Source organism: Aspergillus sclerotioniger (genome assembly GCF_003184525.1).
Source record: "Aspergillus sclerotioniger CBS 115572 chromosome Unknown BO94scaffold_27, whole genome shotgun sequence".
In the NCBI taxonomy this organism is placed as follows: domain Eukaryota; kingdom Fungi; phylum Ascomycota; class Eurotiomycetes; order Eurotiales; family Aspergillaceae; genus Aspergillus; species Aspergillus sclerotioniger.
This window is the reverse complement of record NW_020291017.1, coordinates 134,268-160,704: the sequence shown is the minus strand read 5'-3', so window position 1 is coordinate 160,704 and position 26,437 is coordinate 134,268. Positions and strand designations below refer to the sequence as shown.

At 52.0% G+C, this 26,437-nt stretch overlaps 12 protein-coding genes across 12 annotated transcripts; 6 read left to right on the top strand and 6 right to left on the bottom strand.

The window, feature by feature from the left end:
• Window positions 1-65: 65 nt before the first annotated feature.
• BO94DRAFT_538243 (uncharacterized protein) lies at window positions 66-1,108 on the top strand. Its single transcript, XM_025612448.1, has 3 exons — window positions 66-329; window positions 395-826; window positions 907-1,108. The coding sequence occupies exons 1-3, from the start codon at window positions 192-194 to the stop codon at window positions 970-972; spliced, it is 636 nt and encodes a 211-aa protein (XP_025464193.1). The 5' UTR covers window positions 66-191; the 3' UTR covers window positions 973-1,108.
• BO94DRAFT_538240 (CFEM domain-containing protein) lies at window positions 1,078-2,123 on the bottom strand. The gene is made up of 3 exons (XM_025612447.1): window positions 1,935-2,123; window positions 1,723-1,855; window positions 1,078-1,615 (listed from the first exon to the last, which is right to left on the bottom strand). Exons 1-3 carry the CDS (start codon window positions 2,022-2,024, stop codon window positions 1,245-1,247), a joined length of 594 nt encoding a protein of 197 aa, XP_025464192.1. The 5' UTR covers window positions 2,025-2,123; the 3' UTR covers window positions 1,078-1,244.
• A 1,676-nt stretch (window positions 2,124-3,799) lies between these two features.
• Window positions 3,800-5,867, top strand: BO94DRAFT_559226 (putative MFS transporter; the record flags this gene model as incomplete). Its single annotated transcript, XM_025614054.1, has 7 exons — window positions 3,800-3,842; window positions 3,914-4,047; window positions 4,110-4,499; window positions 4,555-5,064; window positions 5,115-5,523; window positions 5,580-5,747; window positions 5,797-5,867. The coding sequence occupies 7 exons, from the start codon at window positions 3,800-3,802 to the stop codon at window positions 5,865-5,867; spliced, it is 1,725 nt and encodes a 574-aa protein (XP_025464191.1).
• An 11-nt stretch (window positions 5,868-5,878) lies between these two features.
• On the bottom strand, window positions 5,879-7,394 carry BO94DRAFT_626957 (uncharacterized protein). The gene is made up of 2 exons (XM_025617383.1): window positions 6,435-7,394; window positions 5,879-6,367 (listed from the first exon to the last, which is right to left on the bottom strand). The coding sequence occupies exons 1-2, from the start codon at window positions 7,122-7,124 to the stop codon at window positions 6,314-6,316; spliced, it is 744 nt and encodes a 247-aa protein (XP_025464190.1). The 5' UTR covers window positions 7,125-7,394; the 3' UTR covers window positions 5,879-6,313.
• A 757-nt stretch (window positions 7,395-8,151) lies between these two features.
• BO94DRAFT_198886 (uncharacterized protein) lies at window positions 8,152-11,302 on the top strand. Its single transcript, XM_025606090.1, has 4 exons — window positions 8,152-8,326; window positions 8,511-8,594; window positions 8,671-9,978; window positions 10,036-11,302. Exons 1-4 carry the CDS (start codon window positions 8,248-8,250, stop codon window positions 11,001-11,003), a joined length of 2,439 nt encoding a protein of 812 aa, XP_025464189.1. The 5' UTR covers window positions 8,152-8,247; the 3' UTR covers window positions 11,004-11,302.
• Window positions 11,303-11,575: 273 nt separating this feature from the next.
• Window positions 11,576-12,974, top strand: ptyA (putative tyrosine/serine protein phosphatase). Its single transcript, XM_025610214.1, has 5 exons — window positions 11,576-11,714; window positions 11,769-11,805; window positions 11,889-11,968; window positions 12,021-12,230; window positions 12,357-12,974. The coding sequence occupies exons 1-5, from the start codon at window positions 11,596-11,598 to the stop codon at window positions 12,907-12,909; spliced, it is 999 nt and encodes a 332-aa protein (XP_025464188.1). The 5' UTR covers window positions 11,576-11,595; the 3' UTR covers window positions 12,910-12,974.
• A 107-nt stretch (window positions 12,975-13,081) lies between these two features.
• BO94DRAFT_198771 (Frag1/DRAM/Sfk1 family protein) lies at window positions 13,082-14,520 on the bottom strand. Its single transcript, XM_025606089.1, has 6 exons — window positions 14,374-14,520; window positions 14,223-14,304; window positions 13,896-14,165; window positions 13,640-13,845; window positions 13,187-13,582; window positions 13,082-13,084 (listed from the first exon to the last, which is right to left on the bottom strand). Exons 1-5 carry the CDS (start codon window positions 14,426-14,428, stop codon window positions 13,356-13,358), a joined length of 840 nt encoding a protein of 279 aa, XP_025464187.1. The 5' UTR covers window positions 14,429-14,520; the 3' UTR covers window positions 13,082-13,084; window positions 13,187-13,355.
• Window positions 14,521-15,208: 688 nt separating this feature from the next.
• BO94DRAFT_198752 (uncharacterized protein) lies at window positions 15,209-17,068 on the bottom strand. The gene has a single exon (XM_025606088.1). It carries the CDS (start codon window positions 16,616-16,618, stop codon window positions 15,491-15,493), a length of 1,128 nt encoding a protein of 375 aa, XP_025464186.1. The 5' UTR covers window positions 16,619-17,068; the 3' UTR covers window positions 15,209-15,490.
• BO94DRAFT_523338 (putative COPII vesicles protein Yip3) lies at window positions 16,645-17,166 on the bottom strand (the record flags this gene model as incomplete). Its single annotated transcript, XM_025610213.1, has 1 exon — window positions 16,645-17,166. One exon carries the CDS (start codon window positions 17,164-17,166, stop codon window positions 16,645-16,647), a length of 522 nt encoding a protein of 173 aa, XP_025464185.1.
• A 1,216-nt stretch (window positions 17,167-18,382) lies between these two features.
• On the top strand, window positions 18,383-20,062 carry BO94DRAFT_538231 (putative endoplasmic reticulum DnaJ domain protein Erj5). The gene is made up of 3 exons (XM_025612446.1): window positions 18,383-18,593; window positions 18,674-18,739; window positions 18,800-20,062. Exons 1-3 carry the CDS (start codon window positions 18,521-18,523, stop codon window positions 19,864-19,866), a joined length of 1,206 nt encoding a protein of 401 aa, XP_025464184.1. The 5' UTR covers window positions 18,383-18,520; the 3' UTR covers window positions 19,867-20,062.
• On the bottom strand, window positions 19,973-21,218 carry BO94DRAFT_538230 (uncharacterized protein). The gene has a single exon (XM_025612445.1). It carries the CDS (start codon window positions 20,779-20,781, stop codon window positions 20,314-20,316), a length of 468 nt encoding a protein of 155 aa, XP_025464183.1. The 5' UTR covers window positions 20,782-21,218; the 3' UTR covers window positions 19,973-20,313.
• A 2,227-nt stretch (window positions 21,219-23,445) lies between these two features.
• sec53 (phosphomannomutase SEC53) lies at window positions 23,446-26,383 on the top strand. The gene is made up of 11 exons (XM_025610212.1): window positions 23,446-23,497; window positions 23,557-23,571; window positions 23,634-23,694; window positions 23,743-24,113; window positions 24,150-24,295; window positions 24,901-24,966; window positions 25,058-25,120; window positions 25,171-25,487; window positions 25,554-25,628; window positions 25,697-25,948; window positions 26,007-26,383. Exons 1-10 carry the CDS (start codon window positions 23,491-23,493, stop codon window positions 25,944-25,946), a joined length of 1,371 nt encoding a protein of 456 aa, XP_025464182.1. The 5' UTR covers window positions 23,446-23,490; the 3' UTR covers window positions 25,947-25,948; window positions 26,007-26,383.
• The last annotated feature ends 54 nt before the right edge of the window (window positions 26,384-26,437 follow it).

Sequence of the window (26,437 nt, the reverse complement as noted above, 5' to 3'; positions counted from 1 at the left end):
CGGAGGGAGCTAAAGCCCAGCCCCACCGGGCCGCAGGGGAAATCCAGTATTGTTCCGGTTCGTATGGAGTACCTACTTTGTAGGATTCTTTCTTGACAGCATCACACCTCTGCCACCCAGCCATGACACAGTAACTGGCTCTACTAGCTTATTAACCGTCACGACCGCCGAGAGAACGCCCCCAATCCACTATGGCTCTCCTTTCCTCCAAGACCTTGATCCAGGCACATGCCTTGTTTCTCTTTGTGCTGGCTGTGTACCTGACAAGGTCGCCAGAGGTCGTCACTGAGTCGGATGTTGTCTTTATGCTGGGAGAGTTTCTGAATTTGGTATCTTGCTTGCACAGTCTTTCCTAATCCTACACTCTGCTAACCAACCCATCTAACCATTCCAGGATGCGTCTCCGAGTCTTTCCCGTCCTCAATCCCCCTTCGCCCTATGCGGTGTTCTCCTCGTCCTCGACGCCCTTGTCGACCTCGTTCTTGTGTCAAAGGTCCCCCAGATCAACGAAATCATTGCCATGGCCCAGGCTGCCAGAATACAATCCCCTATTCCCGTGGCAGGAGCTATACGCACGAACCCTTTCATGGCGCGCCTCGCCTCGCTCTACTCGGAGATCTGGACCCTACTGTCCGCCTCTCGCTTTTGTATCTTCTTTGCCGTATCTTTCTTTATCTACCAGAGTCAACCAGCCGCCTGGGGCATGGATGCTGCTAGTGTAATGGGTAGCTATGGGTCTGCGGGCGTAGCTACGTCGGGCCTGGATCAGCTGAAAAATAGGGTGGTTTTTACATACGGTTTTATGGAGATGATGTTCTGGCTATGGGTAGGTCTCTATTCACGATTGATCAACAAGAAGGAGTCTTGGCGGTGGTCCTAGATCTACGATCTGCTGACATTCGATAGATCTTCATCACCCTCCGTGAAGAGCGACAGGAAGCAGCTGCCCGATTTGTGGAACACGATCGGTAGAAGCACTGTATATTCGCAGTCATGTATGCATATATAGTGCATATATATTTAGAGGCAATGCAACAAAGACAGCAAGAGGTACCGTGTATTTTCTGGACCCAATCAGAATATTGAACATGGTACGATTAGCCGCCATGTATTTTGGCCCAGCGTGCATGAAGAAAAATTATTCATAGGATGGTGAAGCTGCTATGTAATTCACGATGTAGGAGATTGATCTCCGCCCGCCTACCACTCATAACACCATCAGATAGCCCAGCGTCTGGGGATCCTTAAGCAAGCAAACCGTAGAGGGCTGCACCAACGACTGCAGCAAGGCCAGCATTAGGATCACCCAAGAGCGTACCAGCAGCGCTACTGGCTGTTGCGCTGCTTGCCGCATTCTTATCAGTTGCGGTAGTCGCCTGCGTTTTCACTGACTGTGCGGTTGTTCCCGTTTTGGTAGCACTTTCGGAAGCGGCAGTGTTGGGAGAGTCGAGGTTGGTCCCGTTAGTTGCACTGGAAGAAGTAGTGGCAGAAGCGCCAGTATTTGTTGTACTTTGCCCCGTAGCAGTTGTTGTGCTCCCACTTGTACAGCCGGCGTTCTGGGGAAGGTCAGTTACGCCGGCGCCACTGCAGATCTGCTGTGCAAAAGTGATGGCAGCTGGAAACGGACGACAGTCAGCAAGTTCCAGTGAATCAGGCTTGATGCTACTCATCACTAGGTCCACGACGGAGGGAGTGGCTTTGGGTAAAGAGCAGCTATCATACACTTCTGGTCCTGCTCAGAGCAAGCAGTAGCGACGCAACAGGAAATACTGGTGATGAAAGACGCATTGGAGCAAATGCAGCTGACATCAATGGCACTGCAACTCTTTGGGATAGCACCGGTGGCACAGTCCCTCTGTTGCCAAATCAGTTATATGATGGTGGCAAGGCTCGAGTAGATATATAACATAATTATACAGCGAAAAAGGACTTACCGCACAGGCTGGAAGACTCCCCATACCCTGAGCCGCAACTAAGCTCAGACCAGCTAGGAGAGCCACGGCAAGGTGGTAGGGCTTCATCATGTCTTCGCCGAATGGGGTGTGAGATAGGATATACAGTTGTTTCTGATGGCCGACAAAGAAGAGAAAGAAGAAGCAACTCAGATCGAGAGACTAGGTGGGGTGGAAGGAGGTGAAGGGGAGAAACCGAGGAGGGGAAGAAGAGGAAGAATATGGAGAAGAGAGGAAGGGCAAGGGAATGTGACACACGTGAGTCGGAGAGAGAAGGGACGCTTGGAGTCGAGACACCAGCACCACAAAAGGAAGGCTATTGTTTCCCAAGGGCTCAGGGCTTAGGAGGCCCACGACAATTGCTCCAAACCTTTGTTGGGTACTTAAAACTCCTCACTTTGGGTGATTTGAAGAGCCAAAGTAGTACAGCCTGAGTAGTACCTAGTAGTGAGCTTAAGACAGGGGAAGAGCCCCCAGTCCATCCTACAGCTTGTCAAATTATGTGAGCATGTGGGAGAAGGTAGACTCCATTATGGATGTGGCTGCCTGGCCTATAGAATGCTATCATCTGCAATCATACCTCGAACACCTACTGTGTGTGCCTACAGCGGGTGCGGGAGAGTTCCTGCGGAACAGTAGATAGATAGATGTATTTACCAGGCATGGCGTATGTCTTGCTCCAATGATTACAAGGCCATAGATTGGTCATCCCCTCAACTGACATCACAGAAATTATGAATTGATCAATTATTTGATGGGGGATAACTGACTCATGGGACCAAAGTGAACAACAGGAGAGGAATGTAGTTATGCATGTTGGTGCACCGAAGTAACCGCTGGGAGTTGTACGGGAGGCCAGGCCGGGCCCACCGTGGCCGCTAAGCATCCCGATAGCCCAATAATGGTGAAGAGGTGAAGGAAGAAAATCATGGATCCCCCGCAACTGAGTGATCTTCCAGACTTTCCAGCCAGGGTCGGTGGAGCCTTCCTTCGGCCAACTGCTTCAAATTCAACTTTCAAGGTTCCCCCTCCTTGAGTCCTGTCCCCTCGGTCACTGCCCCTTGCTTCGTAAAATGAATGTCTTTCCCACACGATGCTTATACTCTCGGATGTATGCAGGCATGGGCAGTACTAGGAAAGGGGTTGCTACCGGCAACATGTGAGCCGAGGAAGGTTCAACAATATGGTGGGTTAGATCCGTATTAGCTTTACGGTTTACATCTACGAAGATACTACACTTGGTACTAAATGAGTACTGCTGGTAGTAGTAGTGTTCATATATGTATCACTTTATTGCCCACTCAGATAGATAGGTGGGCACTTGGTACTTAAACTCCCTCCCGTGTCTGATAAATGAGCCAGTCGTACCAGTCGTACCAGTCGCTTGACTGGAGTCGCACCGCCTCATCCGATCGACAGCTGGTGTGAATGTGTTACGATTAAATTTTGGGTCAGGCTGCCCTACTGTTTGATGGTCCTCAGCAATGACATCGAGGGTACACCCCGTACGTCGAATTGCAACCCACTTTCTCTAATTTGACCTCGTAAGTCGTTGATACTCCGCAGCCCTTGCAGAATGGAATGTGTGTTCGGGTCATACTGGTCGCTCTCTGGAAGACAAGAGTCCCCCGCGGAACAATCTCGTCATCTACCTGCTTTGCTCAACCGTGGACGCTTTGCATGAGGCTTCCCCGCACAGTTCTTCTGGGCCTCGATCCTGTCTTTTCGAGGTCTTGGTGGAAGAAATCCAGGTCTTGTAGCCACCATCAACTAACTGGTCTTCTCGTGATCTCTCGCTGGAGATATTCGACTATTCCTTCGGTTCAAGCTGCCTACCCACACTGAAAATGGGGCTTGGCGTGCTAGATACCACGCGCGCTTATGTACCTGGTAAGAGCCTGCCTCGATGCACAAGAATACAGCCTTTTGCAGAACGTCTAGACATAAAAGCTTCTAAATAGGGACCTCGAACATTCTTGAAAGAGACCACTCCAATGATGAACCGGCCGTCTACTCGAACTTAAAATACGATCGATCAGGCTCTGTGCCTATCCTCCTCGTCCCACAGCCTAGCGACGACCCCAATGATCCATTGGTGCGTTAGAAAGTCTCTATGAGATGCTAGGTGACACGATAATTAACAAATCCGAGATATAGAATTGGCCACTTCGGAAGCGCGATGCCACGCTACTTGTCCTTTCTTTTGTGGCAGTGCTTTGCGCAACGACTAGCTCGCTGATGGCTGCCAATACCGTCACCATTGCTCTCTACTACGGGAAAAGCTTCACTTCAGTTGCGCTCCTAACTGGATACCATCTCTGTGGTGTTGGGGTTGCTGGTATTTTGATTGTGCCTACTGCACGAGTCTGGGGAAAACGTCACCTCTTTCTTCTGAGTAATGCCTTAATGGTAGTAAGTTGTGCTTGGGCTGGGGCCAGTAAGCATAACTACCAGAGTCTGCTGTGGGCTCGCATCTTCCAGGGTGTTGCTTTGGCTCCTTTTGAGGCACTGTTAAATGCATGTGTCGGTGACTTATTCTATGTCCATGTAGGTGGCCCCAGTGCCTTGCATAACTTGAAGCTCATGGCCAACAAACGTACAGGAACGGGGCAAGCGGATGGCACTTTCCAATGTTGCACTCTTTGGCGCAGCATTCCTCACTCCAGTTTTGGCAGGCAAGATCACGCATAGCCTTGGTTGGGAGTGGACATTCTACTTAGTGGCCATTTTCACAGCAGCAGCTCTACCTCTTACATTCTTCTTCGTCCCCGAAACGGCTTTCAAACGCGCAGACCATTTGCAATCAGACCTTGAAAATGCCAATGATCATCAAGCCGTGTCTCGCCCAGCCCCCCAAGTACAGCTCAACAATCTCATGGCACTCGAGACAACTTCAGGATCAGGGGATCAAAAACAATATGCGCCATCTGTCAATGATCATCACCGTCCTACGTCCCCAAAAGAGCTGCCTCGAGAGATAGAGACGAAGAAATTGACAAAGGTGCCATATCTCGAAACCCTCAAACCATTCAATGGACGGAAAACCGACGAGAGCTTCTTCAAGCTTCTGCTACGGCCATTTCCTCTGTTCTTCCATCCCGCGATTTTTTGGGTAAGCCCTAAGGATACATCAACACCGGCATAAAGATCTAACCACTATAGGCTTGTTTGATACAAGGCGTAATCATCGGATGGACCGTTTTTATTGGTGTGGTCCTGGCCGCCATTTTCCTCGGCCCTCCGCTGTGGTTCAATGAGGTACAGACCGGGTACCTGTACACAGGTGCCTTCATCGGCTCCATCCTGGGTCTGGTCTTGTCGGGACTTCTCTCCGATTCGATGAACCGCATTATGATCAAACTCAATAGAGGGAAGTACGAACCGGAATTCCGTATACTCCTGGTGATCTTCCAGTTGGTCTTCAGCGGCGCAGGGCTTTACGGGTTTGGGATTATCGCCCAGGATGTCGCACGATACGGATGGCTTGTGACGGACGTGTTTTTCGCACTGGTTATCATAGGAATGGTCATGGGCGCTGTGGCCAGTGCGCTGTATATTATCGATGCACATCGTGAGTATTGATGACGAGTCACGGGAGCTGGATCCCAAAGTATTGATGCTCGACAGGCGAGATCGCGATCGAATCATTCACGTGCATGTTGGTCTTCAAAAACATGTTCAGCTTTGTGCTGACATTTTTTGCCTACGACTGGCTGGTGGCCCATGGGGTCAGGCCAGCCTTCTTGGCCATCTCCAGCATTCAGATGGGGATCTGTGCCTTGAGCATTCCGATGTGTATGTTCCGTCGCTCCTGGTGGCAAGGGATGGGCTAACGTATCGTTAGATATTCTTGGGAAGTGGAATCGCTCTTTCTTCTACCGCTACGATCTACTGAAGATCCTGCATTTGTGGTGAAAGCGAGAGATCTACCGAGGTTAATAATAAATCGCTCGCCTCATCCACATTCACAACCCTTCCCGATGGATTTGGACAAAGTTTAGCGGTCGCGCGAATATATACATATTGAGAAAGCTCCAGCGAATAGATGGGAGACCCAACTGCTGAAGGAAACATACAGTCTCCCTGTGCAGTGTGCCTTGCAAGTACTAGAACCCATGCACCATGAACCAATGGATCGCTCCACCTGTGAAGTGGTAGAGCAATGTAGCATTAGGAAAAGCTCCGAGATCACTCCGTCAGTCATCCAAACGCCACGATTAAGTCATCAACGGTTTGAACAAGCCCCAGTGTCGCGTAAACAAACGAAAAGGAAATAGAGACCAAGGAAAGAAAAGAAAGGGTCGTTAAGTTCATAATCTCATGGCGCCATAGTCCCGTTCAATGTTACAAACGATGCGACATCAATAATTCGACGCAAACACCGTGTCCGAGGCGATGACCGCAATTGTCGCGATCTAGACGGTCAGTCAGTCAACCATTCTTACCACGAAAACTTGGAATGGGTAGCATCCTGGTACTTACCAAAGCCATATCCACTCCAGGGGTCACAATCACATCCAACACCGGGCGATAACCATACCGCGAAGCAGGCATGAGCGCCAGCTTCTCGTTATGCCGAATACTTTCCTTGACCTCGGCAACCTTGCGATCTCCGTCGACGATGTCGAACAAGGCCAACACATTCCCATGCCGTTGTACCTCCAACGTGAGCGTCCTCTCTTCGGGCCGTTTTCCTTCTGCAGCCGCTACATTGTCGAAGGTGATGGTGAAGTTGCCCCAGCCGGCGGCGCTAAAGGAGGAGCGGCGCAGAGCCCCCGTCGCAATCGGGCTGGTGATCTTACTGCCGGGGAGGGTGACAGACCAGTTGTTCTTGAAGGAAGTTTTCCGGTGCAGCTCGAAGAGTGGGAGACCTGAGGCGTCGCGGAACTCGCGACAGGGTCGGTCGCTGAACTTGCGACCGGTAGCGGTGTAGAGGGTGATGCCATCGGCATCTTGGATTTTGTAGGCCACGGCGGACTGTGCGTCGCCTTGAGGTCGCAGAATCAGGAGGGTCTGAGTGTCGGTGATGTGGTCCTTGCGGATGGCGATGGGACGCCCGGGGGATTTGAGGGTTCTACGGATTTTGGACTTGGTGGAGGAGGGGGAGGAGGAGGAGGAGGAGAGAGGAGGGAGGGGGGAGTGTTGTTGCTGGTGGGAGGAAAACCAGAACATGGCGGTGACGGCGGCGGCGGCGGTGGTGATGGTGGTGGCTGGGTGTATAGGGTTGAGTTTGTTTATGTGGAGGAGGAGATAGTAGCTATACAGCTGAAGGGGGATTTATTTATTGGAGATTGGGGGGAGGGGCGGAGAGGAGGGCGGTAGTGATGAGGGCGAAGGAAGGAGGGGTCGCGAACGAGTGAGTGACCGAGAGCAGATAGCTTCTTCAATAATATCTTGGGCTGCGGGGACGTGCATCTTTTTGAGCCTTTGAGGGCAGCTATCATAAAAACCCCCGGGATATAGCAAATCCCCGAGCAAGGCATGATGCACCGCCATGATGACATGACCTGGGTCCGCGCGCAATTTGTCTGGGCGAACGACTAGGTCGACACTAGCCCGCTAGGCGACCATTGGGCTGGACTGGGTCTCCAGATAGGTAGTCTCTGGAGTCTGGATAGCCTGGCCAAGGCCGCACTACGATCCTCTAGCTGTTACACAGGATCCGAGATGTTGAGTGATGTAGGTACTACTGTGTAGACACTGAGGGTTGGGAATGGTGGATTGGTGGAGACCGAGGCTAGGCAGTGAGTGCCTGGGCTGGTGGGAGGTACACCCGGTGTAGATAAGTGACACTGCGTGAAGACAACAACCAGGTAAATAGATACTCCTAGTGTAAGCAAGTACTACTATAGTACTTAAATCCATGGTAGTAAGGCTGAGGTGGGAGTCGATGAATCAGACGAACCAGAGCTGCCAGGCACCAACATCCATGAGAGAGATGTGCAACCGGAAGCTCCGTTCAGTCTTCATGATGACATCAGCCCGGTTGATGTCACTGGTCGTCTACGGTCGTTCTTTCCTCAATGGGCGGTTGCGGCCCTTCCAGTTCCATTCGGCACCCGCATACCTCAGGCTCCCTCGGGTCTTCCATACCACCTCATGAACTCTACCACTCTTTCGACAACATCATCGGCGTCATTAACTTTATCCCCTCCTCGCCCACCTTTTAACGTTTCTTTCCTCTTCCCTCCCCCTTTTCCCTCCGTCTTTTCAATCCCTCTTCCTCTTCCACCTCCTCCTTCCCCAGGAATGCCTCGACTCCTTCCGCCCTGCAGATGATCGTCGGTTTCTTATCATGGCCACCACCCTTGAACAACCCGCGCCCATCGAACGTGCCATCGGGCGGTCCCGGTCAGCCCGCCTGGCGGGTCAAGGTGAGTGATCTGCATTCTGGCTCCTCGGACTCTGGGCCCTGTGCCATGCTAGCCTGTTTCACATCCCTACCCTGCCTTATCATATCTCCATGTTGCTATGATCGATGATTTCATCATTAGGACATGACGAAAATAAAAACTTTCATCGCCGAGAAAAATCGGTAGCTGACCGAATTTATCCCAGCTGCAACTGCGGCGCTCTATGTGACCCATCCGGAGCGAAGGTTGTCCGTTCGCGAGCCCTCCACTGCGGAATCTGAATTAGCCAGTGAGCATCCACTTCCATTGTATTGACTCCCTATTATAGGATAAGTTCCAGGACTGACTCCTCACCTGTGCTCCAGCTTTGAAGGCGACAGGCTCCCGCCCTGGCTTCAGTCATGCGTCCGCAGTGGCTGCGCTCGCCCACGCCCGATCCAGAGGACGGACGACGAAAGGATCGGCCACAGCACAGCATGTGGAGGATAATCGCGCGGTCGAGGTGCCAAGCCTGGAAGGATATAAGGCTGCCGCATACGTTTTTAGGGATCGCCGATCGGTAGCCAGCCACTCCAGGACTTCAGATATCAAGTATGACTCGTCCGGAGTTGGTCAGACGGTGGAGACGCGTTCCGGGACGACGGGTCCAGATAGAACCCATTATGCTGTGACGGGGGCTCTATATGCGAACAGAAAGAGAGCCGATTCCGCACCGTCAGAGGCGCCTCACGCAGGCATGGACACGGACGATGTCCTTGGAGATCTCGACAGTGCCATGGAAGCCAGCAGGATCCAGCACATTGCCAACACCAATGCTCGTCTTTATACAGCCTCCCCGCCCGTCTCTCCCGAGCTGGAGGACCACAAACGGAGGAGCATTCTACAGGCTGCGGCAGTCTCCATGGCGCGTGACATGTATGCGGTCGTCGAGGCCAAGGAACAGGAACAGAAAAGCCTCAGCCACATACGATCTCAGCGAACAGCAACTGGGGCAGAGCCGATGATTCTGCAACAGGCTTTTAGCTTACAGGATGCTGCTGAGAAGCGCGCAGCGGAGAAACTGGCTAGCATGCAGGATGAGACGGCAATTTACCGTGAATACTACGGAATTGAACCACAAACTACGCGCTCTAGCTTGCAGGTCCGCCGACGGAGACTGTCGATCGACACGGATGCTTCTTCGGTTGACGCAGAGCGGTCGAAGGAAATTCGAAACCAGATGTACAGTCTGCGATCGAAGCTGGATGCGGTGGATGAGCGCAGAGAAAAGGACCGCGCTCTCCTGATGGAGGCTGCGAGGAGGAACGTCGATGCGACCATCCAAGACATGGAGATGCGTGTATATGCCGCGACCGGGCGTGCCCCCGCAGCCATGCAAAAGGGAATGGAGGAAACTGCATTGGCCCGCGCAAAGCAGAGACAAGAGACAGATGCGCAGTACCAGTTGGCCGACCGGGTGAATATCAGCTCCGAGAAATACATCGACATGGCAGACGTGGAGGCTCTTGCCCGTTCCAGGCTGCAGCCAACTTTTGACGAGATCACGGACCGTGCGGACATCAAGCGGGCCAGGGAGTTAGAGCAGCGTTTAGATCAGGAAGAGGCCCAGAGAAGGGAGGCCATCCAGCGCGAGCAAGAGGCTGACACCAGGGCGGAAGAGAAACGGCTGAGAGGTGAGTTGCCTTGCTGATATTCATCAAGAAACGGAGCCTCTAATTGGAAGCAAATAGCGGCTCTGAAATCCGAATCCAAGTTGAAAGAGGAAAAAGCCTGGCTCTGGAGCAGGAAGTCGAAGCGCTTTTCCGACATTACTGCCGGCGAAAGATATACCGTAACCGGGGCCGTCGACGGAGCGGCAGACGAGGCAGCCGCTGAGACTGCGCCGCGACAGACGTCTGTAGGAGATATTGGGGCCACGGTTTCAGGTGCTACTGAGGAGACCAGTCCTACCGAGGCTATTTCCAAGTCTGAGTCGAAGCTTAGATCCTGGTTCAAGGGAAGGCTGGGCCGTCGGTCTAGTGGCATCGCAGCGGAAGCCGTGAAGGCAGGCAAGGGCACCCAGGAAGGAGCTGTCCCAGCGGAAACAGGGGCAGCGGCACAACAACCAGAGGAGACCCAGGCGATTGAAGTGGTTGAAGCTGAATCCCAGGATAGCCGGGTATCCCAGCCAGTGCAGAGGTCTGAAGGTGAAGAGGGCCAGACCTGGGACATTGCCCACCCAGCCGACAAGGATCCCGAGGTCCCCGAACTACCGGCTGCACCTGTAGCCCCTGAAATCTCTGGACAAGGTACTGTTGCGGACGACTCTCGAGGAGCGGCGCTTGGATCCCATCCTGTGACGGCCAATGACCTGACAAGGATGTCGGTCGGTGAAGGTCAAGTGGATGAGAGACAAGCCGAGGACCGCGACAGTCAGCAATCACCCGACAGCAAAGAGGAATCCGCGGCAGACAAGCGCAATCGGTTGGTGACGGGGTTCAAGAAGATCGTTTCGAAGAACTCGCAGGAGGCGAAGACGGACGGGATTGGGAGCAATGATATCGCTCGCCGAAGCTCTCAGGCGATCCCCACCCCGGCAGTGGAGACGGAGGAGCGACGGCCAAGCGCCCCTGATCCAGGACTGACTGTTCCTGCAGCCGTGGGGAAGCGAGCGAGCAGCGGGACTGGCCGGGAGTCGCGGTTCTCGGAGAAGCTGTGATTGTGCATTAACTTTATACCTGGATGGGTTTGTGATATTTTCGCGTGCCTGTGATTATGATTGTGATTGTGATTGATATTTTGGGTGATTTTGTGTGTACTTTTACGGCGGGTAGGGGAGACTGGGTACGGAGTAGCGAGTACATAATATAATATGTTTGCTGTTTGTTGTCTGTACTACTACTACGGAGGCCTAGTACTTGTGCACACAGTATGTGTTAAGTTACTCACTCGGGCGCTCCACCGCCATTTGCCGCGCGGCTCCCCAGCGGCGCATCCACGTTTCCTCTGGCTCCGAGATACTATCTATCTAATATCTGTCTATCGACTTGCTCCGTTCCGCATTTCAATTCGTGTCTGGATGGCCCCCTTCCACAGTCATTTCTCTTGGGCCTGCCACTTGCTTTTCTCCTGCCACTAGAGCGTACCTTTCCTCCACTCAAATCCCCCTCAGCCCCATGAGCGATCTCCGCTGATCTTTGCCAGTCCCCTGACTGTTACTTTTACCACTTTACTTTCACTTCCACTCTCTCCATACCCAGCTGTATATAAAGCACCCCCCCCCCCCCCCCTCCGAACCGCTAGATATCTAGATGTCTTCCTCCCACCCGCGCCAATCGAGCGTCGACCTCGATTCCCCCGGGCGTCCCTTTGACAACATCATCAATTTCCGCGATGTCGGCCGCACCATCAACCAGTTAGTTGGGAAGAGGTATGGCTATCGGAATCTTTGGGATGTGTCATTAGTGACTGACACTTTGCACAGGGTGCTGAAAGAGGGCATTCTCTTCCGGAGTGCAAGGGTAAAATCTTCTTCCTCATCTTCTTCTTTCAATGGCTCTCCATCCACCAATGCTTGTAAACGCTGCTGCTAACCACCCCAAAGCTAGACGATGCCTCGGAGCGCGACAAGCGCCGTCTCACGGATGAACTGCATATTGCGACGATCATTGATCTCCGATCTAGGTAAGCCTTTACCTCAAATTCCAAAACTGCCAATATTAATGCATCGTATCAGTACCGAACACCAAATGGCTACCACCAAACGTCTCTCTGAACTTGCAGCTGCATCATCACCATCGTCACCATCATCGTCAACGACCCTCCCTCCCACCACAAACGACATCCACCTCATCGACCTCCCCCACGTCCATCGCTTCCCCGTCAGTCTAACCGGAAAGGCCTTTGAAAGGACTCTTCTCTGGCGTCTGGATTGGTGGAATTTCTTGTACTTCCCCATCCCTTTCTTCCCCTTTCCTCTCCCTTCAAAATAATTCCCCCATACATCTCTTCCCCCCCCTCTTCCCTTCTTAACAAAGATAATGTAAATGTGATGTCTAACCTAAAGAAACAGCAAAGTCCTTGCCCTCGCCGCCTCAGGCTACCGTTCCGACGCCGTCCTCATTGTCGGCCAACAAGTCATGTCCCCCCGGGGTCTCATCGGCTTGGGCATCGACACCCTAGACAGCAGTTTCGGGGAAATGAAAACCATCTTCGACCTGTTCTCCACACCCACCACCCACAACCTCGACGACCAGGATCCTTCTTCTGATGATGATAACATATCCACCCCTTACCCCATCATCATCCACTGCACGCAAGGTAAAGACCGCACGGGCCTGATCATCCTCCTCCTTTTGCTACTCGTGGCAGATGTCGTGTCTATCGAAGCCATGACGTCAGATTACGTTCGGTCCGAGGGTGAACTGGTTATTGAAATGGAGGAGCGCATGAAGGAGGTTAGGCTGTTGGGGCTGTCGGAGGAGTATACCAAGTGTCCGGATGGGTTTACGGGGAGGATTTGTGAGCATCTCGATAGGAGGTATGGTGGCGTCGAGGGGTATTTGGGTCTCATTGGGATTGGGAAGGAGAAGGTGGAGAGGATACGGAGGGTGTTGTTGGCTTGAGTTGAGTTATGACAGGGTTGGGAAGGGAAGGGGAAGGGGGATGCTTGTACAGGTAGATTGTGGGGGCTGTGTGGATAAATCCTAGGACTCTCGATGAATAATGGTAATCATGTTCTTACTTGAACAAAAAAAAAATAAAATAAAATAAGGTGGTACAGTTGGTATTTCAGTTAGGCTGATGGTATAGTTAGTATATAGGTAGAATTATAGATCACAAGAGGGGCAGTAAATGGGTTCTCTCCGAATCCAAACAGATAGGGAATTGTCAACAACATACGATCCAACTAACAGTTATCGTCATCATCAGGTCTCGACACATCTACCAAATCCATTATTCCAGTCGCTGAGAAAGGAACCACCGGGTATCTATCGTTTATTATCGTATCAAACCACTTTGCACCGGTTATGTGCTCCACATAAGAAATCGTTCGCCGCGCACGGGGTATTCACATTCGCTGGCCGCGGTAGTAGTTGGCATTCGGACCGGCCGAGTCCATGGTCACTGGCTCCTCGTACGTCCCATCTGTCCCATTCGTTGTTCCGTTGGCATAGCCATTCATCTGTCCGACCCGGGACATCTTCTCGCCTTGCGGGGCATGTCGGCGGGTGCGCACCGATGGCAACAGGTCGATTACAAAGGAGAGGACATAGAACGTGAAGATGAGCGCAATCACTAACCTAGTCAGTCGGCCAGTCCGGGCTCGGAGAAATCAGCTTCGGCAAAACTCACCCCATTCTAATACCGCCGCCGCGTTCCTGTAGCGACCACCCTTATTGCCCAAGACTCCAAAGGCAATGGCGAGCGCAATCTCGATGATCACAAACGAAAGCTTGATCACGAAACTGGCCAACAGAACCCGATGCTGCGAGCGGTAGAAGATGCCCAGGCGCCAGTATTCACAGCAAATGAGAATGGCGCTGATCAAGTATGCGACCCTGTAGGAGTGTCAGTGGCGGTTTTCTGCGAGTGCGCGACCAATACTAACAAGAACATAACCAAAAAGCCGTCATGCATGTGGGGATGACGGAGGGTATCAAAGATCGACAGCAGGATCAGCCCTAAGGCGCCCGCGATTGAGAAGCAGATCGAAGCGATGGCGCAGGCTTTGTCAAAGGGGCCCTTGTTCGGCACCAATTGACCCGCGTGTCGCAGCCACCGCTCCGACATGAACGAAAGATCGAGAAAAACGACGGTGACGCAGCTGCCTGCAATGAACAGCGGCTTCAGGCCCTGCGCTCCAATATCCGAAATATACCTGAGATATGGCGCATCAGCATCGCAGTCGCATGCAAGAGGTCGCGTGATCACCTACGCGATCGTCTGGCCCAGCTCCATACTGGCATATATCGGCGAGCCTTCTCTCGCCCAAGTCGCCAGCATCGCAATCAGCATGGCTAGACCTTTGTCAGCCACTGAGCCACTGTCGCAAGACTTGGCGCAAAACGGAAGGGGGGTTTTGTTACCGATCCATGTGCACGCTGATACAATGGGGAAGACCCAAAATGATATAATCCACATCTTCGCCAGCTATTTCCGGTACAGCCTTGCGTGGACGAGGAGTATTATAATCCGAGCAAAGCGCAAAAAGACGCGCGCCCAAGCGACCGGGTTATCCAAGTATAGGAGGGCAATAAGTTGATCGGGTGGAACGCGGCGCCGGAAGGGACGGAAGTGGCTTGTCGTTAATCAATCGATCCGAGGGTCAGCAGGGGAGAGCGCGAGAGAGCGCGAAAGAGCCAGCAAGGGCGGAAGCAAGATCAATTGACGGACGACAAGAGGGCAATTGGCAAGGGAGGTGGCAGCAAACGAGTGAGTGACTAAAAGAAAGACAGGTTCGGTGGAGAGGCCGAGTAAGCATTTTAATCACAACCTGTCCAGAACCCAGATGGTGACGACGAAGAGGGCCCCACCGGCCTGGAGCAGCCAGGTAGGTAAAGTAGGTAGGTAGGTAGTATCCATCCAGCTGGATGTTGGAGCAGGCAGACAGAAAAGTAACGCTGGCCTGGTCGATGACCATGACCTCATCGACGTCATCGGCCGTTCATTACATAGTGGTCCTATGTACTATCTAGACAGTATCTAGACAGTACGGTACACGGTATGTACATCGGCGGCAGCATGTTGACGATCCATCCATCCATCCACCGATGGATCTTCAGGAATTACCCCGCAGAACCCGGAGGAAGAGAATCATTATTGTGATGATTTTCCCCCGAAGAATCCATCCAGTTCCATACTATTTATTAACGCCCGTTTTAAGGTTCAGGGAAGCAGCCACCGCAGCCACCGCAGCGCGTCCAACGTTACCTCGCCGGCTATCTGAACCTAATCCCCGTCCCACCCACCTACTATGGTACTGAACCCATGTCCCATCTTTTACGGGCGAGCGCTACGGAGAAACAGAACAGTACCATCATTCAATTCAGTTACCCGCTCTAGACGAACTCCGGTACGGTTTATCGGTGCAGACAATCAACAATGGGGACTCCTCGCAAAAAGCATTCAAACTCAAATCAGAAGCGACTTTGTCCACCCACGAATGAAAAGAAAGCAATATGAAAGGGCACAAATCGTGGCGTTTCAAGGACGATTGCTCCGCTGACGACTCCCTCGTCCGATCGGCACCCGGCGCTCAACCACCTTGGCGCTATCATCGGAACTACTCACTTCCTCCCCCTCTCCGCCACGTGTTCCCCCCGCCGCGAACCCCAATTCCCCTAGAGAAGCAGCCGGACCCCGCCCACTGCTACGTAGGGATTCGTCAAACACGCTGCTGTAGCCAGACGTGTATGGCATCGGGCCGGAGTGCCGGGGATCGGTTGGATACAACGGCGGCGGCGGTTCACGGGGATAAGAGACAGGATACGGGGGCACCCAATGCGGATCATCGGGGAGGGATCGCGTAAAGGCGGGGGGGTTCACAGACCCGGAAGTGCGAGCAAGGGGAACAGAGGCAAGGCGGTCGGGGGAGTAGGCCGGCTGCAGCGGGGTTCGCGACGGTGTTTGCTTCGAGGCACCCCGGGCAGATGGTGAGCGCGCAGAAGTTTGAGCTCCGGCAGAGGCACCCAAAGTTCTCGCCCAGAATGCATATGCAGCGTTGTTGGCCGATAAGGAGGACGGCATGCCATGCTTATTTGGTAACGATGCACTGGATCCGCTACGTTGAGCTCCAATTTTGCTGCTTGGGCTCTCTGGCGGCCTCAAGGGTCGGTTGCTGCCGGGAGACCCCCGGGGGATACTTGCGCGGTATTCGGAATCGGGGGTCCGGTTTGCCTGCACTCGCTTGCGTTCCAATGCCTCTAGCTCCCGGCCCGATAGTCGCACGTTCTTTTGGCCCTGCTTTTGAGCGTGTCGTATCCGTTCCAAAGCCTGGTCCACCAATCGCTCCTCCTTGTCCTTCATGGCCAACTGAACAGCATAAGCCACCGTGCTGTCCATGTCCTCGTACAGGTCATAGTCCACCCCATCGACAGAAGCCACCTCATCCGCATAGTCGTATCCCATCCTCCGTCTGCGCAACCGAGACCCTCCATCCTCGTCCAGACCGGCTGACTGCCTCGCATACAAAGAGCTAACATCCCGCCGGATGTATGCATCCTCCCCCCCGCTGTCAATCTCCTCGATCCGTACCGCACCGTCCACCCACGGATCCGCACGCCTGGTTTGTCTCCCCACTCGTGCCCCTGGTGGTCTTCCCCATCGGGGCATACCGTAAGGAGTTCGCGGCCGACCACCTAGACCGCCTCCTCGGAAAAAGCATTCTCGATTGGTTTATCCACAAAAGCAGCGTGGCCGAAAACGGTCACACCGGTGGCTCCGATCAACCAGAGCACAGTGCTAATGGGCGAGGCCCAGAATCCCAGAGGCACCGCGACGATCAGCAGTCCGGTATACAGCTGGGAGGTGTTAAATCGAGCAAAGCCCAGTTCCAAGTCGTGACCCTGCAGCTTCCCAATTCCGTAGAGACCACCGGTGACTAGGATGATGACAAAGAGCAGAAGTGGGTTGGTCAGCAAGCTGTAGATGCTGAGCATCACAAAGACGGCGGCATAGTTGCTAGAGAAGTAGGACAGGTTGTAGTTCACGCGGCTCTGGACCTCGCCGAAGTTGGCGGGCTTCGACACGCGCTTGATGTCCAAGAACTCGGAAACCGGTCGCAGATTGGCAAAGCGCGTGCCGAAGGATTGGGAGCGGACACTGTTGAAGCGATCACCGAATCGCGAGGTAATCGCGTCAATGGGAATCTGGAGAGGCATGGCGATGATAGTTTTGGGGTTGGGAGATAAGGTAGAAATGAGACGCCAGAGGATGTTAATTGGGAGTAAGTGATAGGATGGCAATGGTGATGATGATAATGATGATGATTATGAAAGGCAGATAGATGTAGCTGTCAATCTGTAGAGAGAAAAGGGGGGAAGGACCGAAGGACCGGGGGGAATGTTTGTCGACGAGAGAGATTGGAACCGGCTTAGCTGGCCCCAAAGGAAAAAAGAGGTGTTGGCAGCCTAAGCCTCGCCCGTAGCGGCTTTTGGAGGGTCGCCCGGCGGTCCAGGCGGAAAGCACAGACCGAAGCAGTTAGTGCCTTCCAAGGAGTACGAAAGTAAGAAGATGTCCCCGAAGAATGGATGGGACCGTTCTTATAGAACAGGAACAGGAACAGGAACAGGAACAGGAACAGGGACAATAAAAACGAGGAGTGAGGCTGAAAAAAAAAAAGAAAAAAGAAAAAGAAACCAAGGGGAATCAAGACACGCGTGGATCAACACCTGAGTCACTGCTCCGGTTTCATGGACCTTCGAACCAAATCAAGATACAAAGTGGGTGAGGGCCACTAAGAATAGAAAGCAGGGCAGCATAGAGTGGAGAGCGTTTCCTCGGGCTGGGTGCGGCAGAGAAGACGGAGAATGAGATGGATTGGTTCTTCTCACAATAATGAGGGAGACTGCATCAATGCCATCTCAATCACACCCCGGATCATCATCTAGTCCTCGTCAAGCCCATGACGGCTTTTCTGCTGACGATAAGTCGATACGGGTCCCAGGGGAAGTAAGCACCTAGACGGACGGTATAAGACGTGTACTGGAGGGGACTGCCTCGAATTTAAACCCGGCCCTCTCCCCCTCCTCCCAGCCCTCGTCTGAGTTGGATAGACGCTTCTGCAAACATTAGGTATCAATCACCTCTTCCTACCTGCACCTTCTCCCTCACCTTGCTTTGGGGTAGGTCCCGGTGTCCATCATTGGTCCACGTCGTGCGTCTGCAGACTCCACCGGGCCCGTACCGTAAGGCCCGTATGATCTGTATGGTCTGTATTATTATTGCTGCGTCCATGGCTTTACCCCGGCCCGGACGGTGAGCCCGGATTTGTCCATTCTGAACTTAGTCCTGTACTGGAGGCGTAATGCCTTTTTGCCTGATGACAGATCATTCCCTCGCGGTTTTATCGCCTGAGGATTCCACCTATCGGTTTGGACAAGAACAACTTACCAACAATCACCATGAAAAGCTGCATATAGCCCATTCGCACAATTGTTCTCCACTGCCCCTCTTTGCATTCTTTTTCTCTATTGCTTCTTGGGACTGGCGGCTTGACCGCTCCCATATTCTACGATGAGGCCAATTGCACTTCGTTTGCTTGTACTAGCAGCCTTGATTGTTTTGGCCGCGGCCTGGAGCAAAGAAGGTCGGTTTTTTTTTCTTCTCCTTTCTTCCTCTTCTTCTTCTTCTTCCTTGAATCGCAAACTAACCTTCATCTTCCTTCAGATTACGAGATTTTTCGTCTTAATGACGAAGTCACTGCTGCAGAAGGTGCCAATGTGACATTCTACGGTACGCCCCCCTTAAAAAGCTATATCCAATTTCCCGCCACTGATTGTCTCCTATGACTAGATTTCCTGGGCGTCAAACCCAGTGCCAACCAAGACGAACTGAGCAAGGCCTATCGCCAGAAGTCGAGACTTTTACACCCCGATAAAGTAAAGCGGACCTTCATCGCCAACAGTTCCAAGGACAAGTCCCGATCCAAATCCTCCCAGGCCAGTGTCCATGTCAACAAGGGTCGTTCGCAGCGGGAAATTGCCGCCGCTGTCAAGGAGGCCCACGAGCGCTCTGCCCGTCTGAATACCGTAGCCAATATCCTCCGCGGCCCCGCTCGCGAGCGCTACGACCATTTCCTGAAGAACGGATTCCCCAAGTGGAAGGGAACTGGATACTACTATTCACGTTTCCGTCCTGGCTTGGGATCTGTTCTTGCCGGATTGTTCTTGGTCTTCGGTGGTGGCGCGCACTATGCTGCCCTGGTTCTTAGCTGGAAGCGTCAGCGTGAGTTCGTTGATCGGTACATTCGTCAAGCTCGGAGAGCTGCCTGGGGCGATGAATCGGGTGTCCGGGGTATCCCTGGCCTTGACAGCGCCCCGGACCCTGCTTCTGCCCCATCCCCGGCCCCGGAACCAGAAGCGGCCGCCATGCCAATGAACCGTCGCCAAAAGCGTATGATGGACAGAGAGAACCGCAAGGAAGGTAAGAAAGGTGGCCGGGCGACTTCACGTAACTCGGGAACCGTCACGCCTACGTTCGAGTCTGTCGAGCCCACCGGGGAGAGGAAGCGGGTAATTGCAGAGAACGGAAAGGTGTTGATTGTTGATTCGGTCGGTAACGTGTTCCTGGAGGAGGAGATGGAAGGAGAGCGCCAGGAATTCTTGCTTGACATTGAAGAGATTCAGCGTCCCACAATCCGTGACACGATGGTGTTTCGTCTCCCGGGTTGGTTCTACCACAAGACAATTGGCAAGTTTCTCGGTCCTTCGCACACGGCGGACAGTGGTGCTGAGGCGGAGGAGGAATTGTCCGACATGGTGGAGCAATCAGCTGAAGGCATCAGCAGCTCTGCAGTGCCTTCTAAGACTGGCTCCTCCAAAAGACGCGGAAAGCGGTCACAAAGATCGTCAAACAAGTGATGTAGAGGGGAAGCCAACTTCGCTTTGTATGCGCCATCCGCTTTGGTTAGTTGCTGTCCTTGGGGTCTACGAATGAGTTCTACGAGGGCAAGTGTATAAATAGTGTTTGGTGTCAAAAGTTCATTTCGATAGGCCATGACAAGCGTTTCGTTGGCAGTAGTGTCTGAATACTTCCCAAACAATTGGATATAAGCTTGATATATCTCAAAACTTGTATCTGAAACATGGCTTTTCTGAGCAACCTGCAAGCAAACGAATGTATGAACTAAGAAAAGCCATCAGGTCAAGTTTGCATCGTATCGTCATAATATCGTGATCGTGAGCGTCGTCCATTTTTCGGGCTCTTCCACACTAATCTCCCGCTCAAACTGGTGAGTGAGAAAATAGATCCATATCCAGGCGATAGGCCTCCTGAGCCGAAGAAGACGAGATCGAGGGTTTCAACGGCTACATCATCATTTTCGCAATGTTCATGAGTCCCTTGATGTTGTCTGACATGCTATTGGGGCTAGACTTCGGAGAATTTCCACCAAAGATGCTTTTTGGGAGGCGGATGCCAACCATTGCGAGTAATTTCTGCAAGACACCACTCGTGAGGAGCGGTATAACAACTAGGATGAGAACCTTCACGGGATTACGACGGGCGTAGTCGTAGATGTCACGGAGCAAGCGTCTGATGTAGCGGACCACCCGCTGCACGAAGCCTGATCGGGGCCGTGCGCGTCGCGACGATGAGGATGAGAGTACTGATGGACTGGTCCGTCCTGCGCGACTACCACCATTCATACTCAAGAGCGAGGGGGTAGAGTGGCGAGGATGTTGGGATGAATAAGTGGATCGTCTGGAGGGGGAGGAGCGTCGGCGGACATGTGTGTGGGAAGACGAGGATGAGGATTTTCCGTCAAACCAACCCATCTTGACTTGGCTTTCACTATTATGGGCAAATTTGGATGCTCAGCGGCTGATGGTATGCAAATGGATAACTTTGCAGAGACGGATATCTGAAGGCGTGAAGGTATCAATGACCCCTCTGAATGTATTGTGTGCACGTAAAAGGCACTTGCGCTATTGTGGAGTCGTAGCGTGCTACAAATGCACACAATTCGAGATCCAGCCTCCTTGCCGTAGTGGCCAGCTCCACAGCTGGATTCCAGTGCGGGTATCGAATAAGTGACAAGCTCAAGGCCTTTGTGCAATATCCAATTGACGGCTAAATCCAGCCAGATCGAAGATTGAAAGATTGTAGTCGGTGATAGGAACTGGGGGAGGGGAGTGAATTCAATTGGAAGCATACAGAAGTAGCAAGATGAGCTGCGCGAGAAGGTTGAAATGAAGGGGGAGGGGATGAGGTGAGACCCATCTGGCCAGGAGGCAAAGCTGAACACCATCACTAATACATGGTGCTTAGCGTGTTCTTAGCACCTGCAGCGTACGTACGACGCTCCCCAAGTGGCTGGTTCCGGCATCCTTAACGTTTGAGCCATCCCCGTTATTGGTGCTCAGGCTCAGGGGCTTCCCGCCTCTGGTGTTAGTAAGAACTAAGTACTAACGTATTTCACGGGTCGACCGACCGCACGGGTCATCCGACCGCCGCCCCGCTTTTCGACCACGCTCTACAACTTGAAGCCATTCGCAACAACGCAAAATTCATTATTTTTAATTTTCTTGGTGTTGATAACGTATAGAACATTGAGCTCTTGTATGGCCCTGAATATGACAGAAAGAACACGTTGGTGGAGCTCATCTTGGCGTGTCTAAAGTTGAAGGTGCAGGACCTGTAGAGGGTCCTACCTCTGCATTTAAATGAGTATTTCTCATTGCTACAAGGTCTATACCCTCTTGTATCGTAAGGCCGCCTGTAGGAGTCATCTGTCGCTTAGAATGTGCCTTCTTCTTCTTCTCTTTTTCATTTGCAGCGCGGAGTTCATGGTTTTCAAGTGCTAGTTGCGCACAGTTGTATAGAGAGATCTGGGCGCCTTTAATAATTTGCTGCAGGGCATGTTTTGAAGGCGTAGAGGGACTCCGCGATCCTCTTTTTAAAAGCTTTTTAAGCGACTCTGCCTGTCTCTGCAATTGCTTGACTGTATATGGCGTTGCAAGCGCGGAGGAGGTCGCAGACTGCCCCCCGCGGCTTGGGGGGGGGGGGGGTGTCGGCGTACGCAATATAATATTAAGCTTCTCAAGGACTCTTTCAGGGCAAAATGGGTGTATTCCGGCTGCAGCGAAGCCGCTTTGAATATTCTGAGGCTTAAAGACCTCCCGGTGAGCGGTGGGATACTTAGATAAGAAGTCAAGCTTGTCAATATGATTATATGAAAGTCGCATTCTTGACTCAACAAGGCGGCCATACGCCCGCTTCAGTGGTCCAAAACAGCCAACATCAAGAGGTTGTAGAAGGTGAGATGAGTGAGCAGGCATGCAGACGGGAATAACTTCATTATCCTTGCAGAGCTTGTCGAATTCAGGCGTTAAATGACTCCCATGGCCGTCAAGAATAAGGAGTCTATATCGGCCAACTTTTCAAGTATTTGTAGCAGGTAAGAAGACCTCTTTGAGCCACTGCAGGCCAATGTTATCATTTATCCATCCGTTTGCTGATAATTTAATACGCCAGTCACGTGGGAGGTTGTATTTGCCGAACCATCCTTCTATATAGACTTTTCCCTTGAAAATTATGGTGGAGGGAATATTCCACCCTATTGAATTGATACACTCGATTGTTGTCATCCATTCGCGTTGGCCTGGCTGTATAAGATGAGGTTTACCAGGCATGTTGGCTCTCGTCATGACCTTTGTAGTTGTAATTATTCCTATTGCAAAGCCTGTTTTGTCAAAGTTGAAGATATCCTTGTCTAATATTCCAAACTCCGCCCGTATGTCTTGTAGGGTTGTAAACCAGTCTTGTAGAAGCTTTGGATCCTCGCATTTGGCTCTCTCATAAGCGTACTTTCTGGTGAATTGACAGCTGATCTCTTCACGGCGTTGTATAAAGGTGGTAACCCAGTTCTCGCCAACAGGGTCGAAGGAGGAGGGGTCTGCGGTTCGTAGGATTATATTTGCCATTTCTTGTACTTGAGCAGGTTGTGGAGCAACTCCACGCTGATCACGCGATAGAATCCACTGTATTAGAGTATCCTCTTGAATTTCAGAGAGCTTAAGGTTATGGTTGCGGCGTTCTAATTGAAATTGAATTCCCCGTACGCGGTCGCGGAGGGTTCCGTATGAGACATTGTAGGCGCGTGCCGTTGGACGAATTTTGCGTTTTTTATCATCTTTTAAATATTTAATTGCAAGTTGGATCCGACCCTCTTGCTCAATTACTTCTTGACGATTTTTCTTTCGATTTGGAGGCATGGTGGTTGGTTGAATAGAGAGGTGCCGAACACGCGATGACTTTTTGACGCGGCGGTCGGTCGACCCGTGAAATACGTTACCTAGGTAAAGTCGGGAAGTTCTTGTTTCTTTTTGAGTCAGGCGAGAAAGTAGAAAATCCCATGCTCGTTGTTGCCTGAGGCATCAACATTCCATCGACGTCATGTTCCCCGCGCCCAGTCATGATCTGGACTTCCTCATCTGACTCTCAAACATCACCACCCTCTGATACAGCCCCCGAATAACATTGCCATGACAAGTAAGTGTACATCAGTATATCTTACAACTCTGCCGGCCGAGCTGACTGTTTGTGAGCAGGACAATGGGATTATTGTAAGCCATTACCTAGTCTAAGATAGAGTAGGGGTATTTGTCTGACTGTATGGAAACTATAGACAAGGTTCTAGGGATATCTCCCAGCGCGACGCAGCAAGAGATTCGCAATGCATACAAAAGGTGAGTCCCTTGTCACCACCTCCAAAGTTCAGGCTCTGAACCGTGCAGGGAATCCTTGAAATCCCATCCGGACAGAGTTCCTGTCGACTCGCCGGACCGGCCAGCCCGGACGCGCAAGTTTCAAGAAATTAGTGATGCCTACTACACGCTGTCAGATGCCTCACGTCGGCGAGAGTATGACGCGACACGGATGGCGGGCGGCGTGGAAGAGGAAGCAGAGGAAATACCTCGTGGAGGGGCCGGAGGATTTCCCTGGTCGGCTTTCGGCTTTGACACAGATGACAGTGAGCACCGTGCATCCGAGCAGTTTGGGTCTGTGTTTGAGGAGATGCTGCGCGAAGAAGGTCTTGCTAGCGAAGACACGGATGCCAATGGTCAGACTCAATCACATCCAACATCTCGGTTCTGGTCCGTGGTGGGTGGGATCAGCGGTGGCGCCCTCGGTTTTATCGTAGCAAATGCTCCAGGGGCATTGGCTGGTGCAGTCGCTGGTAACCGGCTTGGAGCGGTTCGGGACGCTAAAGGCAAGAGCGTTTACGATGTCTTCCTCCAGCTTCCCCGGAGCGATCGTGCACGGTTATTGAGCGAATTAGCGGCCAAGGTATTTCAAACCACATTGGGCCGCTGAGATCTCGCACAGTAGTAGTACTAGTAGCTTATGTGAAGGGGTTTAAGTTGGTACTGCTAGTAGGTGGCGTTGTTGCTCTACCCAATAGGGTTGATAGCTTTGTAGCTCGCATTATTCGTCTTCTAATCGAGAGATACTCTATATACTGTTTCTATTCCGGGATTTTAATCATTATTTAGACGGCATACAGCACACTGGAAAACACTAGATACCACGTTCCCTCTCAGCATCCGGCTTATCTCACTCACTTATCGATAAGCGGTTTCAACCCCACGTGGATCATCCACGTCCGGACCGGAATGGAGTTAGAGACTGACCGCCTTGTGCCAGGCCTCGGTGCCTCGCAGCCCGAAATGGTTAAGCCGTATTATATGTCTGGAACCCCCCGCCGTCGTTCCAGCTCACCGCATGCGGTCGTGACACGTTCGCCCCTGAAAAGATACATACTTAGCCCATTGCCCCTCAATTGATCTCGGCTTTGACTCTAGAGTCTCTCTCCCCTGGCCCGTTCCTTAACCTTCTCCATCTCCATATCAATCATGGCCACCGAAGCAGCGGGTGTGTATCCTGCCCTGCAGGACCGCCCCTTGAAGGGCACAATCGTTCTCTTTGATGTCGACAAGACATTAACGCCTGCAAGAGCAGTAAGTCATCATCATGGTTCCAATGATATATCCCAGTTACTCCAGATTCAATAAAGACATATATTGACCTGGCCTTGTCCTGTCAATGCAGAATGTCACGCCAGAGATGCTCAGTCTGCTCTCCCAGCTGCGCCACAAGTGCGCCATTGGATTTGTTAGTTGTCTCCGTTCCAGTAAGACAGCGCGCGGTCTCACATTGCCCAGGTCGGTGGCTCGAATCTTCCCAAGCAGCAAGAACAACTTGGCACACCCTCGACGAATGTCACCTCCCTTTTCGATTTCTGCTTTGCCGAAAATGGTTTGATCGCTTTCCGTTTGGGCAAGCCTCTTGTTAGCAACAGTTTCATTCAATGGCTGGGAGAAGACAAATACCAGAAGTTGGTCAACTTTTGCCTCCTACACATTGCGAAGCTGGAGCTTCCCAAGAAACGCGGTACCTTCGTTGAATTCCGTAATGGCATGATCAATGTCAGCCCTATCGGCAGAAATGCCAGCACCGAGGAAAGGAAGGAGTTTGAGGCGTATGTATACGCACCATGGCTTGGCCACATACATCCCATGAACCAACTGACTGATAATATTGGCAGTTATGACACCATTCATAACATCCGCAGGGATCTTGTGAATGCGCTCAAGAAGGAATTCCCCGACTATGGTCTTAGGTATGTAGAGTGATACGGGCTGCTGGGGCGGCGCGCAGATCATTGACATTAACAACAATCATGAACAGTTATTCGATTGGCGGTGAAATCTCGTTCGACGTTTTCCCGACTGGATGGGACAAGACCTACTGCTTACAGCATGTTGAGGCCGAGAAGGACATCACAGGTATAGAGTACAAGACGATCCACTTCTTTGGAGACAAGACATTCCCTGGAGGCAATGACTACGAAATCTACAGTGACCCCAGGACGATCGGCCATTCAGTCGAGGATCCTGATGACACCATGAGACAGCTGAGAGAGCTCTTCCAGCTATAGAGGTACAACCCAAAGGCATCATGCCATGATCGCGTCCATGGAAGACCTGACTGGATATAGCGGTTAGATTTAACCATTGGTCCACAGGGGCTGGTTATCCGTGAATAAGGAAACGCAAGAGACTGCATGTTGCTTCCTCTGGGCATTGTTAATATTTCTCCTGCTGGAATTTTCCCCTCTTGTCAATCTATGCCGCTATAAGATGTTGGTCACGAAAACACTAGAGACTCGATATCTAGAAGGATGATTCCCATCCCTTAATTTCTGCGTGTGGAAGTTACCCGGATCCAGTTAACACTCCGCGGAACGGGAAATGGGAGAGCTACCTGTCTAGTAGTGCTCCGTACGGAGTGAGTACCTATGACCTGTTGCAAATCAATACGGCCGGCCCAGTAGATCAATCGGATCTGACTCCCTTTCGGATGGGCCTATAATACAAGTCTCCTGCTACTGTATGGATGCCGGTCATCATATAAGGCAGTTCGTATAGA

Coding starts and splice junctions, on each gene's coding strand:
- BO94DRAFT_198752 (XM_025606088.1), bottom strand. CDS start 16,618: ATGCCCCGATGGGGAAGACCACCAGGGGCACGAGTGGGGAGACAAACC.
- sec53 (XM_025610212.1), top strand. Junction 23,695..23,742: donor ATTCGCAATGCATACAAAAG/GTGAGTCCCTTG, acceptor TGAACCGTGCAG/GGAATCCTTGAAATCCCATC. Junction 24,296..24,900: donor TGAGCGAATTAGCGGCCAAG/GTATTTCAAACC, acceptor CCTGCCCTGCAG/GACCGCCCCTTGAAGGGCAC.
- BO94DRAFT_538240 (XM_025612447.1), bottom strand. CDS start 2,024: ATGATGAAGCCCTACCACCTTGCCGTGGCTCTCCTAGCTGGTCTGAGC. Junction 1,856..1,934: donor GGAGTCTTCCAGCCTGTGCG/GTAAGTCCTTTT, acceptor ATTTGGCAACAG/AGGGACTGTGCCACCGGTGC. Junction 1,616..1,722: donor CTCTGAGCAGGACCAGAAGT/GTATGATAGCTG, acceptor GTCCGTTTCCAG/CTGCCATCACTTTTGCACAG.
- BO94DRAFT_538230 (XM_025612445.1), bottom strand. CDS start 20,781: ATGGGTTGGTTTGACGGAAAATCCTCATCCTCGTCTTCCCACACACAT.
- BO94DRAFT_198886 (XM_025606090.1), top strand. CDS start 8,248: ATGGCCACCACCCTTGAACAACCCGCGCCCATCGAACGTGCCATCGGG. Junction 8,327..8,510: donor AGCCCGCCTGGCGGGTCAAG/GTGAGTGATCTG, acceptor AATTTATCCCAG/CTGCAACTGCGGCGCTCTAT. Junction 8,595..8,670: donor TGCGGAATCTGAATTAGCCA/GTGAGCATCCAC, acceptor CCTGTGCTCCAG/CTTTGAAGGCGACAGGCTCC.
- BO94DRAFT_538243 (XM_025612448.1), top strand. CDS start 192: ATGGCTCTCCTTTCCTCCAAGACCTTGATCCAGGCACATGCCTTGTTT. Junction 330..394: donor TGGGAGAGTTTCTGAATTTG/GTATCTTGCTTG, acceptor TAACCATTCCAG/GATGCGTCTCCGAGTCTTTC. Junction 827..906: donor AGATGATGTTCTGGCTATGG/GTAGGTCTCTAT, acceptor GACATTCGATAG/ATCTTCATCACCCTCCGTGA.
- BO94DRAFT_198771 (XM_025606089.1), bottom strand. CDS start 14,428: ATGTGGATTATATCATTTTGGGTCTTCCCCATTGTATCAGCGTGCACA. Junction 14,305..14,373: donor ATCAGCGTGCACATGGATCG/GTAACAAAACCC, acceptor ACAAAGGTCTAG/CCATGCTGATTGCGATGCTG. Junction 13,583..13,639: donor GGCGGCGGTATTAGAATGGG/GTGAGTTTTGCC, acceptor TGACTAGGTTAG/TGATTGCGCTCATCTTCACG.
- BO94DRAFT_626957 (XM_025617383.1), bottom strand. CDS start 7,124: ATGTTCTGGTTTTCCTCCCACCAGCAACAACACTCCCCCCTCCCTCCT. Junction 6,368..6,434: donor CTGGAGTGGATATGGCTTTG/GTAAGTACCAGG, acceptor CTGACCGTCTAG/ATCGCGACAATTGCGGTCAT.
- BO94DRAFT_538231 (XM_025612446.1), top strand. CDS start 18,521: ATGAGGCCAATTGCACTTCGTTTGCTTGTACTAGCAGCCTTGATTGTT. Junction 18,594..18,673: donor CGCGGCCTGGAGCAAAGAAG/GTCGGTTTTTTT, acceptor ATCTTCCTTCAG/ATTACGAGATTTTTCGTCTT. Junction 18,740..18,799: donor TGCCAATGTGACATTCTACG/GTACGCCCCCCT, acceptor TCCTATGACTAG/ATTTCCTGGGCGTCAAACCC.
- ptyA (XM_025610214.1), top strand. CDS start 11,596: ATGTCTTCCTCCCACCCGCGCCAATCGAGCGTCGACCTCGATTCCCCC. Junction 11,715..11,768: donor AACCAGTTAGTTGGGAAGAG/GTATGGCTATCG, acceptor CACTTTGCACAG/GGTGCTGAAAGAGGGCATTC. Junction 12,231..12,356: donor CTGGATTGGTGGAATTTCTT/GTACTTCCCCAT, acceptor CTAAAGAAACAG/CAAAGTCCTTGCCCTCGCCG.